The sequence below is a fragment of the Pecten maximus genome, chromosome 14, assembly GCF_902652985.1.
Source record: "Pecten maximus chromosome 14, xPecMax1.1, whole genome shotgun sequence".
Classification (NCBI taxonomy): Eukaryota; Metazoa; Mollusca; class Bivalvia; order Pectinida; family Pectinidae; genus Pecten; species Pecten maximus.
Genome location: NC_047028.1, coordinates 32,930,334 through 32,947,034, shown reverse-complemented (window position 1 = coordinate 32,947,034; position 16,701 = coordinate 32,930,334). Strand labels below are relative to the sequence as shown.

The 16,701-nt window shown below is 37.6% G+C and overlaps 1 protein-coding gene across 1 annotated transcript; it reads right to left on the bottom strand.

Moving 5' to 3' along the window:
• Nucleotides 1–3,373: 3,373 nt before the first annotated feature.
• On the bottom strand, nucleotides 3,374–16,650 carry LOC117342528. The gene is made up of 4 exons (XM_033904709.1): nucleotides 16,518–16,650; nucleotides 13,348–13,427; nucleotides 5,565–5,657; nucleotides 3,374–4,707 (listed from the first exon to the last, which is right to left on the bottom strand). The coding sequence occupies exon 4, from the start codon at nucleotides 4,635–4,637 to the stop codon at nucleotides 3,801–3,803; it is 837 nt and encodes a 278-aa protein (XP_033760600.1). The 5' UTR covers nucleotides 4,638–4,707; nucleotides 5,565–5,657; nucleotides 13,348–13,427; nucleotides 16,518–16,650; the 3' UTR covers nucleotides 3,374–3,800.
• Nucleotides 16,651–16,701: the final 51 nt, after the last annotated feature.

The following is a 16,701-nucleotide window of genomic DNA, read 5'->3' as shown; positions in this document are numbered from 1 at the left end:
CCAATTTTAGAATATGCAGACATAATCTGGGATAACTGCACTCACCAATCAAAACAATTATTAGAATCTGTTCAGTTAGAAGCAGCCAGAATCATTACAGGTCTCAGATCAGGAACATCACACAATAAATTATATGAACAAATTGGCTGGGAATCTCTATCAGATAGAAGAAATAAACACAAACACATAATGATGTACAAAATAATTCATGGACTATCACCACAATACTTACAAGATATCCTTATTCCTTTTATTAACAACCAAAATGATAACCCGTATTCCCTAAGACAATCACGACTCTTCAATCCTCCTCTATGCAGAACTAACAATTACTTTGACAGTTTCTTCCCCCAAATGTGCCGCATAACTAACAATGCTAATCCTGACCTCTTCAACTCTTCTTCTCTAGCAGCTTTTAAATGCAAACTTAATAATAATATTAATGCTGAATGCGAATCACTGCATATTTTCAAATTTGAAGGAAATAGAAAGGCTAATATCATTATTTGTCAGCTTAGAAATTCATGTAGCAATTTAAATTTTGATTTATTTAATGATCATTTGTTAAACTCTCCCACCTGTGCCTGTGATATTGAAAATGAAACTGTTTCACATTATTTCTTTGATTGTCCTAGGTATAATGCTATTAGACATTCTCTGTTTACCTCAGTAGATAGTTATGCAAATCATAACCATTCTAACATCAGCACTTTCTTACAAGGTTGCCCTGACTGTGATAAGTTTGTAAATATACAAATACTAAATGATGTTCAATTGTTCATTGGGAAATCGAGACGCTTTAATCTCTATATGCTTTAAATATATAAGTCATGATATAATATATTATATATTATATTGTATTGTACTATGTTATATTATTTATACCTTAAATTTTAATGAATATGGAGTATGTATGATTATACATGTCCTGAAATATCCCTTCATCTTCATTGGTCACATGTGTCAGCAGTTGAGTTAGTTAAGTCTTGTATATATATGAAGTGTAGCATCTGCTAAACATTTTGAGTGATAGTAATTTTTTCTGACAATTTTTGATATAATATTTTACATTTATATATATTATTTTCGCTTAATTATTGACAGGCACGACCTGTGCATACATGCACATGGACTTTTGGTCAATGCCTGTCAATGAATAATTCTTCTAGATAAAGTTCATCTTAAATATTATCAAATATTATATATACATGTATATATAAGCAAAATGTATGAATGATGTGTGAATGTTTATGTTTGAGTTATCTCCCTTAAATGTTAGTTATACATGTAATTTTTTCATTTCATAGTAAATTTATATATTAATTTTATATTTATACATTCCAATTGCCACCATAGGAGAAAATTTATATAGGCTTGGCCTGTTATTTTATCCTTTTGACAAATAACATCAAATGTCAATAAAATTTGTTGAAATGAACTCGGGCTACCGAATTCCTGTCTCTCATATACTGTCAACTTGGGCTACCGAATTCCTGTATTTCATATACTGTCAACTCGGGCAACAGAATTCCTGTATCTCATATACTGTCAACTCAGGCTACCGAATTCCTGTACCTCATATACTGTTAACTCTTAGGCTTCCGAATTCCTGTGTCTCATATACTGTCAACTCAGGCTACCGAATTCCTGTACAGGCGCGTAGCTAGGCTTATTTGGAAGTGTACGCCGAGTGATGCCTTCGGCATCACTCGAAGCGCGCAGCGCGAGGAGTGGGGGTGGGCAGGGGAGGGGGATACTTCCCCCTCCCGCTAGGGGGTCTGGAGAAAAATTTGTTTTATAGAAGGCCTTATGAGTAATCTCCAGTATTCTGGTGGCAGTTTCATTAGTCCAACTAAACAAGAAATACGTCTATTTTGTGAGTGATAATCGCTTTTTATTCAACTTTCAATTTCCATGAGATATTGTGTCAATTCATTCATTCATTCATTCATTGAAATATGAAACCCAGTTGGCGGGCTTTGCTTTCAGCAAACCTGGACACTACCAAGTCAAGGTCTACATCAAAATCTCGATATGCATGCAACAATGCAAGCGACGACATCCGGTCACATCGCATGGTAGACCTCAGAGAGGTTTTTACCCTGCGCATGATGCTGAACGACATAAGTATATAATTGCTGAATCGGAATGCCTGGCAGGGATTTCAACAATCCGGAAGAAATAATAAAATAAAAAATAAATAAATAATCGGGATACACGCTTGACCCGGGGCGTAAAATGCCTTTTTTCGAAAAAAATGAGGTGGACGCCCGGGCCTACGAGCGTACGCCTGGCTACGCGCCTGCTGTATCTCATATACTGTCAACTCAGGCTACCGAATTCCTGTATCTCATATACTGTCAACTCAGGCTTCCGAATTCCTGTATCTCATAGTCATATACTGTCAAATCTCGCCGAGTTTGCTGTACATTAACTGAAATAATATAAAACAACTATTCGGTATCAATTCAAGAAACATTTATTACATAAAAACCGTAGACACTACATTGGACACACGTTACATACAGTGGAAATGGTGATACTACTGATGACGTCACGTGACGTGTGTATGTTAACTTTAAAAAAAAAATTCTCTAGGTCAATCAAATTCGAAGTATTGTATAAAATGAAATGGGACGAACCACTTAAGAAGGTAGGGAAGTCAGGTTATACATAAAACAGATCAGGGATGTTGATTTCAGATGTCTTTACAGTAGTTGAAATGTATCACAGTGACGTGGTTATAATCCGCGGTCTGTATGTACATATTGATAAAATTATATTTACAAAACATTTAACGATAAACACATTCTACATGTTGAGAAACAGAAGTTGAAATGTATGACAGGGACGTGTGAATCACACCATATTGACCGTACATTTAACGTTAAATAACATTGATTACACGCCTTTTGTAATGTGTACATACAATTTGATAAACGTATGATGATACAGTAATGTACAGTTCATGTTGTTTAAGTTCACTGATATAAATTGTATGTATTCTCACTCAAGGTTGAGTCACTCAGTCACTATAATACTTGAGGAGTTTGAGTCCCCACTCTCCTGTATCTAACTCTAAGTGTGACCACAACACATCACCCTTCTGTATATCTACTACTCCCTGGTCTCCTTTGTTTGTGTGAAGTGTTTTTATGTACTTCCCTGCTCCACTTATCAGTTCTAGTGTGTTCCTTGTCCTGTCAGCAATAACAATATTACCCTTACTGTCATATACAACTGTAAGAGGATCAAACTTGTCTGGTGTGACCAACCCCCGTACCTGTATCCCCTCCCCCCGGGCCTGTATACCCTCCCCCCGGTAGTTGACCAGGAGCTGGAGTGTTGAGTTGTACACAATGATATGTTTATAACCCACTACTACAGCTATATTACCTGTAACACCACATTGTGATATTGACAGTACTAACCCCTCCACAATGGCTGTATGTAACACCTGACCGTCCACTGTATACACCCCCACCTTGTACCCCTGTCTATAACCCACTGTACCCACCACTACCCGACCCTCCCTGGTCACACACAGACTGAGTGGGTAATCCTCTGTAGTGAATCTTGTGACTGGTGTAGATGGTGTAGATACTTCACAGATAGTGTTATCACCATAACAACAGAACCACAGACGACCTGTGGTGGGGTCCAGACTGATGTCCGTGATGTCACTGCTGTGTCGTACCGTCTGTATGACCTGACCTTGGTTGTCGATGAGATTTACTGTGTTGGTGTCATAGTCACACAGCCACGCACGTCCATCAGATGTAGGACAGATCGACGTGATGTCATCCCGGGTATGGGAACTGGGACATGACGGTTGGACGGTCACGAAGTTTGTACCGGACTTCTCCAGTGGACGCTTGACCAGCCTCTGTAGACTGTTTTGGTCGGACTACTGGACGATGGTCAGAGTGACCACTAGTTGCCGATCCTGCCTGGAGATGGTCAGTAGTAAGTTTTAGGCTCCCAATGGCCTGTTTTAGGTGACTTAGTCTGTCTATACCCGGAGTAAACTGTGCCATGTCTATGTTAGGTGTCGGTGGGATGTCTGGATCCATTTCCCGGATTTCTGTTACCGAGTCGTACACGAGTACACTGGTTCCTGTCTGGAGAGTCTGTTTATACTCTGATGAGAGTTCCCTCAAAGTTTTCAGTCTACTCTCCAGGTCTGTGATGTGGGTCTGTATTAGGTCCATGGCCGCCACCTCCATCTTGTCACAAAGTGCGATATAATCCTCAGTGATTTTGTCTAACTCTAACTTACATTTTTTAGTATTGTCAATGATGTTTTTGCGAAGTTTATCGTACATAGGTTTACATGAAGTCTTTTTTGTTCTAGATGAGATGATTTCTTGGTTTAGTTTTGGAATATTTACATTTTCTGTCTCATTGACAAAGTCCTGGAGTATTTGATTGTGTCGTGTTTTGATGTCACATATCTCCAGAAAACTATCTATATGATGTTTGTGGAGAGTGATAGAACATTTTACACAGATTAACATTTTACAGTCCTGGCATAAAAGTACGACTTCATTTTGTTTGTGGACCTCACACTTTAGTTGTCCTTTGGGTCTAATAGGACGCTGTGCTTTGATAATTGAGCGGCGGAGTTTTGAAGCCATGACTATAAGTAATTAAGCGTGACAAGATGGGGTTCGGCGACACTCTGGATCCTCGTGTGTATCTGTGTATCTGTATAACAAAGAAATGACACAATAAGTAACACACATCTACATTGTTATATGTACAGTTATATATTGGATTCTAAAACATCTCAATACGTCATCAGATAGTTCACACACACACACACACACACACACACACACACACACACACACTTTTGGAAGGAAATATATGGTCAGTTCTGAAGTAAGTCAGACGTAGTTAAGGTATTAACACCGTCTTGATTTAAACCGATATAGGCCTAAAGTACCCGTTGTATCTGTTTTTTTTACGAAAACAGTCACAGTCCAGCTTTTTCCTGCTTTAGTTTTTTCAAACATCCCAGACATGTATCCATTCATATTACTTGAAGCCGATGTTATGAAATACATTTCTATCAATATATAATGCCAAATAATCTGGCATTTCACAATTCTTTTGTGCCATTTATGTAAATTGACCTCACCCACACTCCAAAAAACGGTGGTTCACACCTACACAATACATACTGAATAAAATATTGTCTATTTTCTAGGATAACCCGTATGACAAGGAAAATACTTACAGAAAATACTGCTTGTGCAGAATTATCAGAAAAGAAAACTTCTAAAAACTAAGAAAACTGAGACGAGAGAGCCTCTTGTCGTTCAGTCAAGACATTTTATCATAAGTGATCTGGATATCACAGCCTTCTATACGGTGCTCAGTGAGGTAGCCACCAACTACTACAAATCGTTTTTAAAAAGACCCCTATAACTGTTAACGGGATGATAAACCCAGTACTTTTTTAAACCTACACAAGGATAGTTGGATCAAATGGGAGCTTGAGTCTGAAAAAGTGATTAAAAAAAATAAAGTAAAAAATAAAAAATGTACTGTATACTCACCGACTGGTTCAAGTCCGTTAGATATTTGATGTGCTCTGTTCCCCCAGCTCTTCGTTGAATAATTGAGTCGTTTCAGAGAGAGGGAGGTACTGCCTGGCAGATTAAAAAGTATACACAATTAACATATTTATTTTGGTTAGAGACATCACATATATAACTGGCCCATGCTGCCATGAATTAGAAAGAGCTTTGTGTAATAAAACCTGTATGATGTGTGTAATAACACCAGTGTGATGTGTGTAATAACACCAGTGCGATGTGTGTAATGACACCAATGAGATGTGTGTAGTACCACAAGTGTGGTGTGTGTAATAACACCAGTGCGATGTGTGTAATAACACTAGTGTTATGTTTGTAATAACACCAGTGTGATATATGTGTAATAACACCAATGTGATGTGTTTAATAACACAGTGTGATGTGTTTAATAACACTTGTATGATGTGTATTATAACACCAAGTGTGGTGTGTGTAATAACACCAGTGTGATGTGTGTAATAACCAGTGTGATGTGTGTAATAACACCAGTGTGATGTGTGTAATGACACCAGTGTGATGTGTGTAATAACACAGTGTGATGTGTGTAATAACACCAGTGTGATGTGTAATAACACAGTGTGATGTGTGTAATAACACAGTGTGATGTGTGTAATAACACCAGTGTGATATGTGTAATAACACCAGTGTGATGTGTGTAATAACACCAGTGTGATGTGTGTAATAACACCAGTGTGATATGTGTAATAACACCAGTGTGATGTGTGTAATAACACAGTGTGATGTGTGTAATAACACCAGTGTGATGTGTGTAATAACACCAGTGTGATGTGTGTAATAACACCAGTGTGATGTGTGTAATAACACCAGTGTGATGTGTATAATAACACAGTGTGATGTGTGTAATAACACCAGTGGATGTGTGGTAATAAACACTAGTGTGATGTTGTAATAACACCAGTGTGATGTGTGTAATAACACCAGTGTGATGTGTGTAATAACACCAGTGTGATGTTGTAATAACACCAGTGTGATGTGTGTAATAACACCAGTGTGATGTGTGTAATAACACCAGTGTGATATGTGTAATAACACCAGTGTGATGTGTGTAATAACACCAGTGTGATGTGTGTAATAACACCAGTGTGATGTGTTAATAACACCAGTGTGATGTGTGTAATAACACAGTGTGATGTGTGTAATAACACCAGTGTGATGTGTGTAATAACACCAGTGTGATGTGTGTAATAACACCAGTGTGATGTGTGTAATAACACCAGTGTGATGTGTGTAATAACACCAGTGTATGTGTGTAATAACACCAGTGTGATGTGTGTAATAACACAGTGTGATGTGTGTAATAACACCAGTGTGATGTGTGTAATAACACAGTGTGATGTGTGTAATAACACAGTGTGATGTGTGTAATAACACCAGTGTGATGTGTGTAATAACACCAGTGCGATGTGTGTAGTAACACCAGTGTAACGTGCGCAAAAACACCAGTGCGATGTATGTTATAACACCAGTGTGATATGTGTAATAACATCAATGTGATATATGTAATAACACTAGTGTGATGTGTGTAATAACACCACTGTGATGTGTCTAGTAACACCAGTATGTGTGTAATAACGCCAGAGTGGTGTGTGTAATAACACCACTGTGATGTATGTTATAACACCAGTATGTGTGTAATAACGCCAGAGTGGTGTGTGTAATAACACCACTGTGATGTATGTTATAACACCAGTGTGATGTGTGTAATAACATCAGTGTGATATGTGTAATAACATCAATGTTATATGTGTAATAACACTAGTGTGATGTGTATAATAACACCACTGTGATGTGTCTAATAACACCAGGGTGGTGTGTGTAATAACGCCACAGTGGTGTGTGTAATAACATCACTGTGATGTATGTTATAACACTAGTGTGATGTGTGTAATAACGCCAGTATGGTGTGTGTAATAACGGCAGTATGATGTGTGTAATAACAGCAGTGTGATGTGTGTAATAACATCAGTGTGATATGTGTAATAACAACAGTGTGATATGTGTAATAACATAGTGTGATATGCGTAATAACACCAGAATGATTTGTGTATGAAAAAACAAACCAGTGTGATGCGTGAAATAACACCAGTATAATGGGTGTAGTAACACCAGTGTGACCCGTGTAATAAAATCAATGTTATGTGTGTCATAACACCAGTGTGATGTAAGTAATACCACTGGTCGTATTACACACTAGTGTGATGTGTGTTATAACACCAGTGTGATGTAAGTAATGACATAGTGTGATATGCGTAATAACACCAGAATGATTTGTGTATAAAAAAACACCAGTGTGATGCGTGTAATAACACCAGTATAATGGGTGTAGTATCACCAGTGTGACCCGTGTAATAAAATCAATGTTATGTGTGTCATAACACCAGTGCGATGTGAGTAATAACATAAGTGTGATGTAAGTAATACCACCAGTGTGATGTGTGTAATGAAACCTGTGCGATGTGCATAATAAGACCATTGTGATGTGTGTAACAACACAAATGTGATGTGTGTAATGAAACCTGTGCGATGTGTGTAGTAACACCAGTGTGACGTGTGTAATAACATCTGTGTGGTGTGTGTAATAACACCAATGTGATGTGTGTAATAACACCAGTGCGTTGTGTGTAGTAACACCAGTGTGACGTGTGTAATAACATCTGTGTGGTGTGTGTAATAACACCAGTGTGATGTGTGTAATAACACCAATAAGGTGTGTGTAATAACACCAATGAGGTGTGTAATAACACCATTGTGATGTGTGTAATAACACCAGTGTGATGTGTGTAATGAAACCTGTGCGATGTGTGTAGTAACACCAGTGTGACGTGTGTAATAACATCTGTGTGGTGTGTGTAATAACACCAATGTGATGTGTGTAATAACACCAGTGCGTTGTGTGTAGTAACACCAGTGTGATGTGTGTAATAACCCAGTGTGATGTGTGAAATAACACCAGTGTGACGTGTGTGATAACGCCAGTGAGATGTGTAATAACACTAGTGTGACGTGTGTTATAAAACCAGTGTTATGTGTGTAATAACACCATTGTGATGTGTGTAATAACACCAGTGTGATGTGTGTAATGAAACCTGTGCGATGTGTGTAGTAACACCAGTGTGACGTGTGTAATAACATCTGTGTGGTGTGTGTAATAACACCAATGTGATGTGTGTAATAACACCAGTGCGTTGTGTGTAGTAACACCAGTGTGATGTGTGTAATAACCCAGTGTGATGTGTGTAATAACACCAGTGTGATGTGTGTGATAACGCCAGTGAGATATGTGTAATAACACTAGTGTGACGTGTGTTATAACACCAGTGTTATATATGTTATAACACCAGTGGGATGTGTGTAATAATACCAGTGTGATGGGTGTAATAACAATAGTATGATGTGTGTAATAACACCAGTGTGACGTGTGTAATAACACCTGTGTGACGTGTGTAGTAACACCAGTTTGATGTGTGTAATAACACAAGTCCAACGTGTGCAAAAACACCAGTGTGATGTGTGTAATAACACATGTGTGGTGTGTGTAATAACACCAATGTGATGTGTGTAATAACTCCACTGTGATGTATGTAATAACACCAGTGTAATGTGTGTAATAACGCCAGTGTGGTGTGTGTAATAACACCAGTGTGATGTAAGTATTAACACAGTGTGATATGTGTAATAACACCAGTGTGATGTGTGTAATAACGCCAGTGCGATGTGTTATGATACAGTGTGAAATGTGTTTAATAATACCTGTGTGATATAACAAAATCAGTATGTAATATGACATGTGCGATGTGTGTAATAAGTTTGGTGTGTTTAATACCAATAGTGTGATATGTGTAATAACACCAATGTGATGTGTGTAATAACACCAGTGTGATGTGTGTAATAACACCAGTGTGATGTGTGTAATAACACCAGTGTGATGTGTGTAATAACACCAGTGTGATGTGTGTAATAACACCAGTGTGATGTGTGTAATAACACCAGTGTGATGTGTGTAATAACACCAGTGTGATGTGTGTAATAACACCAGTGTGATGTGTGTAATAACACCAGTGTGATGTGTGTAATAACACCAGTGTGATGTGTGTAATAACACCAGTGTGATGTGTGTAATAACACCAGCGTGATGTGTAATAACACCAGTGTGATGTGTGTAATAACACCAGTGTGATGTGTGTAATAACACCAGTGTGATGTGTGTAATAACACCAGTGTGATGTGTGTAATAACACCAGTGTGATGTGTATAATAACACCAGTGTGATGTGTGTAATAACACCAGTGTGACGTGTGTTAATAACACCAGTGTGATGTGTGTAATAACACCAGTGTGATGTGTGTAATAACACCAGTGTGATGTGTGTAATAACGCCAGTGAGATATGTGTAATAACACTAGTGTGACGTGTGTTATAAAACCAGTGTGATGGGTGTAATAACACCATTGTGATGTGTGTAACAACACCAGTGTGATGTGTGTAATGAAACCTGTGCGATGTGTGTAGTAACACCAGTGTGACGTGTGTAATAACATCTGTGTGGTGTGTGTAATAACACCAATGTGATGTGTGTAATAACACCAGTGCGTTGTGTGTAGTAACACCAGTGTGATGTGTGTAATAACCCAGTGTGATGTGTGTAATAACACCAGTGTGATGTGTGTGATAACGCCAGTGAGATATGTGTAATAACACTAGTGTGACGTGTGTTATAACACCAGTGTTATATGTGTTATAACACCAGTGGGATGTGTGTAATAATACCAGTGTGATGGGTGTAATAACAATAGTATGATGTGTGTAATAACACCAGTGTGACGTGTGTAATAACACCTGTGTGACGTGTGTAGTAACACCAGTTTGATGTGTGTAATAACACAAGTGCAACGTGTGCAAAAACACCAGTGTGATGTGTGTAATAACACATGTGTGGTGTGTGTAATAACACCAGTGTGATGTGTGTAATAACTCCACTGTGATGTATGTAATAACACCAGTGTAATGTGTGTAATAACGCCAGTGTGGTGTGTGTAATAACACCAGTGTGATGTAAGTATTAACACAGTGTAATATGTGTAATAACACCAGTGTGGTGTGTGTAATAACGCCAATGTGATATGTTATGATACAGTGTGAAATGTGTTTAATAATACCTGTGTGATATAACAAAATCAGTATGTAATATGACATGTGCGATGTGTGTAATAAGTTTGGTGTGTTTAATACCAATAGTGTGATATGTGTAATAACACCAGTGTGATATGTGTAATAACACCAGCATGATTTGTGTAATAACACCAGTGTAATGAGTGTAGTTACACCAGTATAATGGGTGTAATAACACCAGTGTGACCCGTGTATTAAGATCAATGTTATGTATGCCATAACACCAGTGTGATGTGTGTAGTAACACCAGTGCGATGTGTGTAATAACGCCAGTGAGATATGTGTAATAACACTAGTGTGACGTGTGTTATAACACCAGTGTTATATGTGTAATAACACCAGTGTGATTTGTGTAATAACACCAGTGTGATGTGTGTAATAACAATAGTATGATATGTGTAATAACACCAGTGTGACGTGTGTAAAGAAACCTGTGCGATGTTTGTAATAACACCAGTGTGATGTGTGTAATGACACCAGTGTGATGTGTGTAATAAAACATGTCCTATGTGTATAATAACACATTGTTATGTGTCTAGTAACACCAGTGTGACGTGTGTAATAACATCAGTGTGATGTGTGTAATAACACCATTGTGATGTGTGTAATAACGCCAGTGAGATGAGTGTAATAACACTAGTGTGACATGTGTTATAACACCAGTGTTATATGTGTAAAAACACTGGTGTGATGTGTGTAATAACACCAGTATGATATGTGTAATAACACCAGTGTGATGTGTGTAGTAACATCAGTATGACCCGTGTAATAACATCAATGTTATGTGTGTAATAACACCAGTGCGATATGAGTAATAACATCAGTGTGATGTGTGTAATAACACCAGTGTGATGTGTGTAATAACTAATTGTGATGTGTGTTGTAACACCAGTGTGATGTGTGTAATAACACCAGTGTGGTGTGTGTAATAACATGAGTGTAATGTGTGTAATAACACCATTGTGATGTGTGTAATAACGCTAGTGAGATGTGTGTAATAACACTAGTGTGATGTGTTTAATAACACCAGTGTGATATCAGTAATACCACCAGTGTGATGTGTGTAATGAAACCTGTGCGATGTGTGTAATAACACCAGTATGTAGTATGTGTGTAATAACACCAGTGAGATGTGTGTAATAACACTAGTGTGACGTGTGTTATAACACCAGTGTTATATGTGTAAAAACACCAGTGCAATGTGTGTAATGAAACCTGTGGGATGTGTGTATTAACACATTTTGATGTGTCTAGTAACACCAGTGTGATGTGTGTAATGACACCAGTGGTATGTGTGTAATAACACCAGTGAGATGTGTGTAATAACGTCATGATGGTGTGTATAATAACGCCAGTGTAATATGTGTAATAACACCAGTGTAATGTGTGTAATAACACCATTGTGGTGTGTATAACACCAGTGTGATGTGTGTAATTACACCAGTGTGATGTGTGTAATGACACCAGTGTGACGTGTGTAATAACACCAGTGTGATATGTGTAATAACACCAGTGTCATGTGTGTAATAACGCCATTGTGGTGTGTATAATAACACCAGTGTGATGTGTATAATAACGCCAGTGTGATATGTGTAATAACACCAGTGTAATGTGTGTAATAACACCATTGTGGTGTGTATAATAACACCAGTGTGATGTGTGTAATTACACCAGTGTCATGTGTGTAATGACACCAGTGTGACGTGTGTAATAACACCAGTGTGATATGTGTAATAACACCAGTGTCATGTGTGTAATAACACCATTGTGGTGTGTATAATAACACCAGTGTGATGTGTGTAATAACACCAGTGTGATATGTGTAATAACACCAGCGTGATGTGTGTAATAACACCAGTGTCATGTGTGTAATAACACCAGTGTCATGTGTGTAATAACACCATTGTGGTGTGTATAATAACACCAGTGTGATGTGTGTAATAACACCAGTGTCATGTGTGTAATAACACCATTGTGGTGTGTATAATAACACCAGTGTGAAGTGTGTAATAACATTAGTGCTAGACTTACGAGTTTCATTTATACTCATACTATCAGTTATGTCATAAACAGAATCTTGCACTAGCGGTTATGTTGTATGGAATTTATAAAGTTTATAAAATCATTACATTTATTAAACTCGTTTGATAAATTCTGTATAACATAGTTACTGGTGTAAGATCCCCTTTTTATACTCACTGGAAAACGTATCAAACAAGAATACGTACAGGGTCAGCAATGCTGACGTTTGATGTTTTGACTTCAAAAACAATCACAATGAGGCAAAATATTCAACCTCGATATTTGCTTGGATAACAAAATGGAAAATACAAGTGGAATATTCATTTGTTAAGCGCAATCCGGTTGACCTTGGCAGATATAAAAGTGTATCGGGACAATGAACCTTAATACAGAGGTAGCATTTTTGCACATAACTATAATTGTTTTATAACAACTGACTAATAGATGTGGATACGGTCGGACCAATAGCCATAAGGTTCGAAGTAAATTAAAAATTCAGAGGACACTTAGTTCTTCATAATTTTGTACTCACCGGTTAGTCCGATTTGGTTGTCTTCTCACGACGAAACTGATGTAGTAGTTTCAGGCTCAAGTCAACACTTAGCGTGCTCACTGTGAAGAAAGAATAAAATGTTATTGATGTGAGGTTAAATTCAATCAATACAACATATTAAACCGGGTTTGTTTGGAAAAAGAAAAGTAAAATATGTACCTACAGAGGTGTATCGTGGTACTCTAACTGTTAAATATGTACTGTACGGACGTGTATCGTGGTACTCTAACTGTTAAATATGTACTGTACGGACGTGTCTCGTAGTACACTTTAACTGTTAAATATGTACTGTACGGACGTGTATCTTGGTACACTTTACATGTTAAATATGTACTGTATGGACATGTATCGTGGTACACATGTACTGTTAATATGTACTGTACGAACGTGTATCGTGGTACACATGTACTGTTAATATGTACTGTACGAACGTGTATCGTGGTACACATGTACTGTTAATATGTACTGTACGAACGTGTATTGTGGTACTCTAACTGTTAAATATGTACTGTACGGGCGTGTATCGTGGTACACATGTACTGTTAAATATGTAATGTACGGACGTGTATCGTAGTACACTTTAACTGTTAAATATGTACCGTACGAACGTGTATCGTGGTACACTTTAACTGTTAAATATGTACTGTATGGACGTGTATCGTGGTACACTTTACCTGTTAAGTAAGTACTGTATTGCGTGTATCGTGTTACATTTTAACTGTTTCATACTTAAAATACGGACCTGTATCGTAGTACACTTTAAGTGTTAAACATGTACTATACGGACGTGTATCGTGGTTCATTTTAACTGTTAAATATGTACTGTATGGACGTGTATCGTAGCACACTTTTACTGTTTAATATGTACTCTACTGACGTGTATTGTGATACACTTTAACTGTTAAATACGTACTGTACGGACGTGTATCGTGATACACTTTAACTTTTTCAATAATGCTATATACGGTATGCGGACGTGTATCGCAGTAGACTTTAATGAAAAAAATCCTCCCTTTCGCAGAAACCTGAAGCATTACTGCTGGTGCACCTCCTTTGTCCGGTAAAAAAAAAATTTTTTAAGACGTTTTAAGGTTTGGTGGCTCGCTGGTTTTCCATAATGTGGATTATTAGTGTGTTTGTGTAGATGAAATCGTTGTATAACTTTTTTTAAATGTTTCGATAGATTAAACACCGGCTTTATTGTCAGCTTGGCTCAAATGGAGTAGTTTGATACGGTAGGTCAAAACTATAGAGGACCTGTTCAGTAGTTGAATACGTCCAGTACCATTCCAGTTGAAGTAGCTTTATAGATTTTTGTACTTTGCGAGCACATAATGTGATGCACATTTATAATTAAAGTAGTTAAGTACCGCACGCACGAAAATGTGTAACATATGCTTCTAACAGTTAAACAAGAGGCCCGGCGCGCCTATATCGCTCACCTTGTTGAATGTTACCAAACGTCAAAATAGTGTTATGTTCTGTTCGTTAATAGCTTTATTTGTTGATGTTCAATAATGCTATATGATGGCTTTGAGGTTGGGATCTCAATGGTTTCAAATATAAAATCCGAAAATTCCAACATAATTGTGCTTAAATAATCCAGGTCCCTAGGGTGGGAGAAGACCACGCGGCCTATATCTACATCATGATTGTAATTATCTTTAAACTTTTGATGCCCCTTGTGGTCAGTACCTTCATTATAAAATTCTCATCTGTGGTTATGAAGCATTAGCTGTTTGAATAAATTGTTGACGGACGACGGACGCCGCGGTCCTTCGGGCCAAGTCGGGTAAAAATGTACATATTATAGCGAAAATCGCAGGAAAAATCATACAACATGAAAGCATGCATCTTAAATTCCGTTCGAAATGGGATTTCGTTGTAAATGGGATTAGGACACAATATGCTGTTGTCTACGTGTGTAACAGGAGAGAACATGTAGCAGCCAGACCGGTGCTCGAACCCAGGACCCTCCGAACTCTAGACGAACACTACCACTGAGCTACATGGTCGCCCAGGATCAGTCCACACGCATGTATAACACGTAAGGACAAAGAATTACCTGATAAGGTACAGCATACGTGTGTATTATATGTTGCCTGTCAGGTGGTGAATGGTCCAGGGTCGTTACAGGTAAATACACACATACACAAAAGTATATTGTACCTTATCAGGTAGTTCTTTGTCTTACGTGTAATAAACACGTATACAACAGTATATGTACCCTGTCAGGTAGTTCTGGGTCATTACGTGTAAATTACAAAATTACAGAGACTTGGCACATTACCAACCAACAGTCCACTTACGTACATCAATCAACATTCTGTGTTTCATTTTGTTATGAATATATCTGGATTCATTTTTTTCAGTTTTACAAAGATCGCATGAAATCAGAACCCTTCGGACAACCTTATACTTTACCACCACTGTAATCCTCCCTTTCGGGCCGTTTTAGATAGAATATCTGATCGTCTATCCCTGTCAGCCATCATGTTGACTAGCAGACGACAGCAAAGAAAGAGTTATGCCCCTTTGACCAGTAGGTGTTACCTAAATTTATATCTGCCATAAAAGTTCCGGTCTCAAACATGAAAGTGCATATGTTTGTGAAAGTTGATATCCAAGTCACTCTTAATTTGGCATTTGATTATACTTTAAAATCATGCTAGGTACCCGGTATTCTCCTTCGCATCTCTGAATATGTAAACTTGGCATAATTCAAACTTTTTAAAAAATCCATTTCTCGGTCTGGTAAAGTAAAATGGCAATGAGAATCGTTCTCCTTTTTAGGTTGTGGTTTTACTGTAATGGGTTTTAACGAAAGCGAAGAAACAAATAACCGAACAATTTAGGAAAAATTCACTTCTGATTGATTTGTAATTAAAACTATTCGATACGCTTGTGTATCTTTATTATTGTATTATAACAATTTTGGATTCGAAAACTCCAAACTGATAGAGAAAATGCATTTTTAAAAAGTAACTTGTACAACGCATTCTATATTCTTTTCAATCGGTCCTTCCTGCATATCGGTAGTTTGAAATACAGTATCATACCTGATTTATATTTGTATGATTACAATTGTTATACATATACATTGTAACTATCGACCTTATTATACAGGTGAACGAAATGTTGAATCTTACCTGTTTTGTCAGACGTTTGATAAATGTCTTGGTAGGTTAACCTGTGGGCGTAATTTGTGGTGAATGTCTCAGCTAGCGTCTTGTCTGATGAAATGTCCCGTCTGTTGTGCGGTGCACACGTATACCCGTTACCTTATCTACCTGGTCACGTGAATGACTCATATCTCTTCCTGTTGTTTGATTG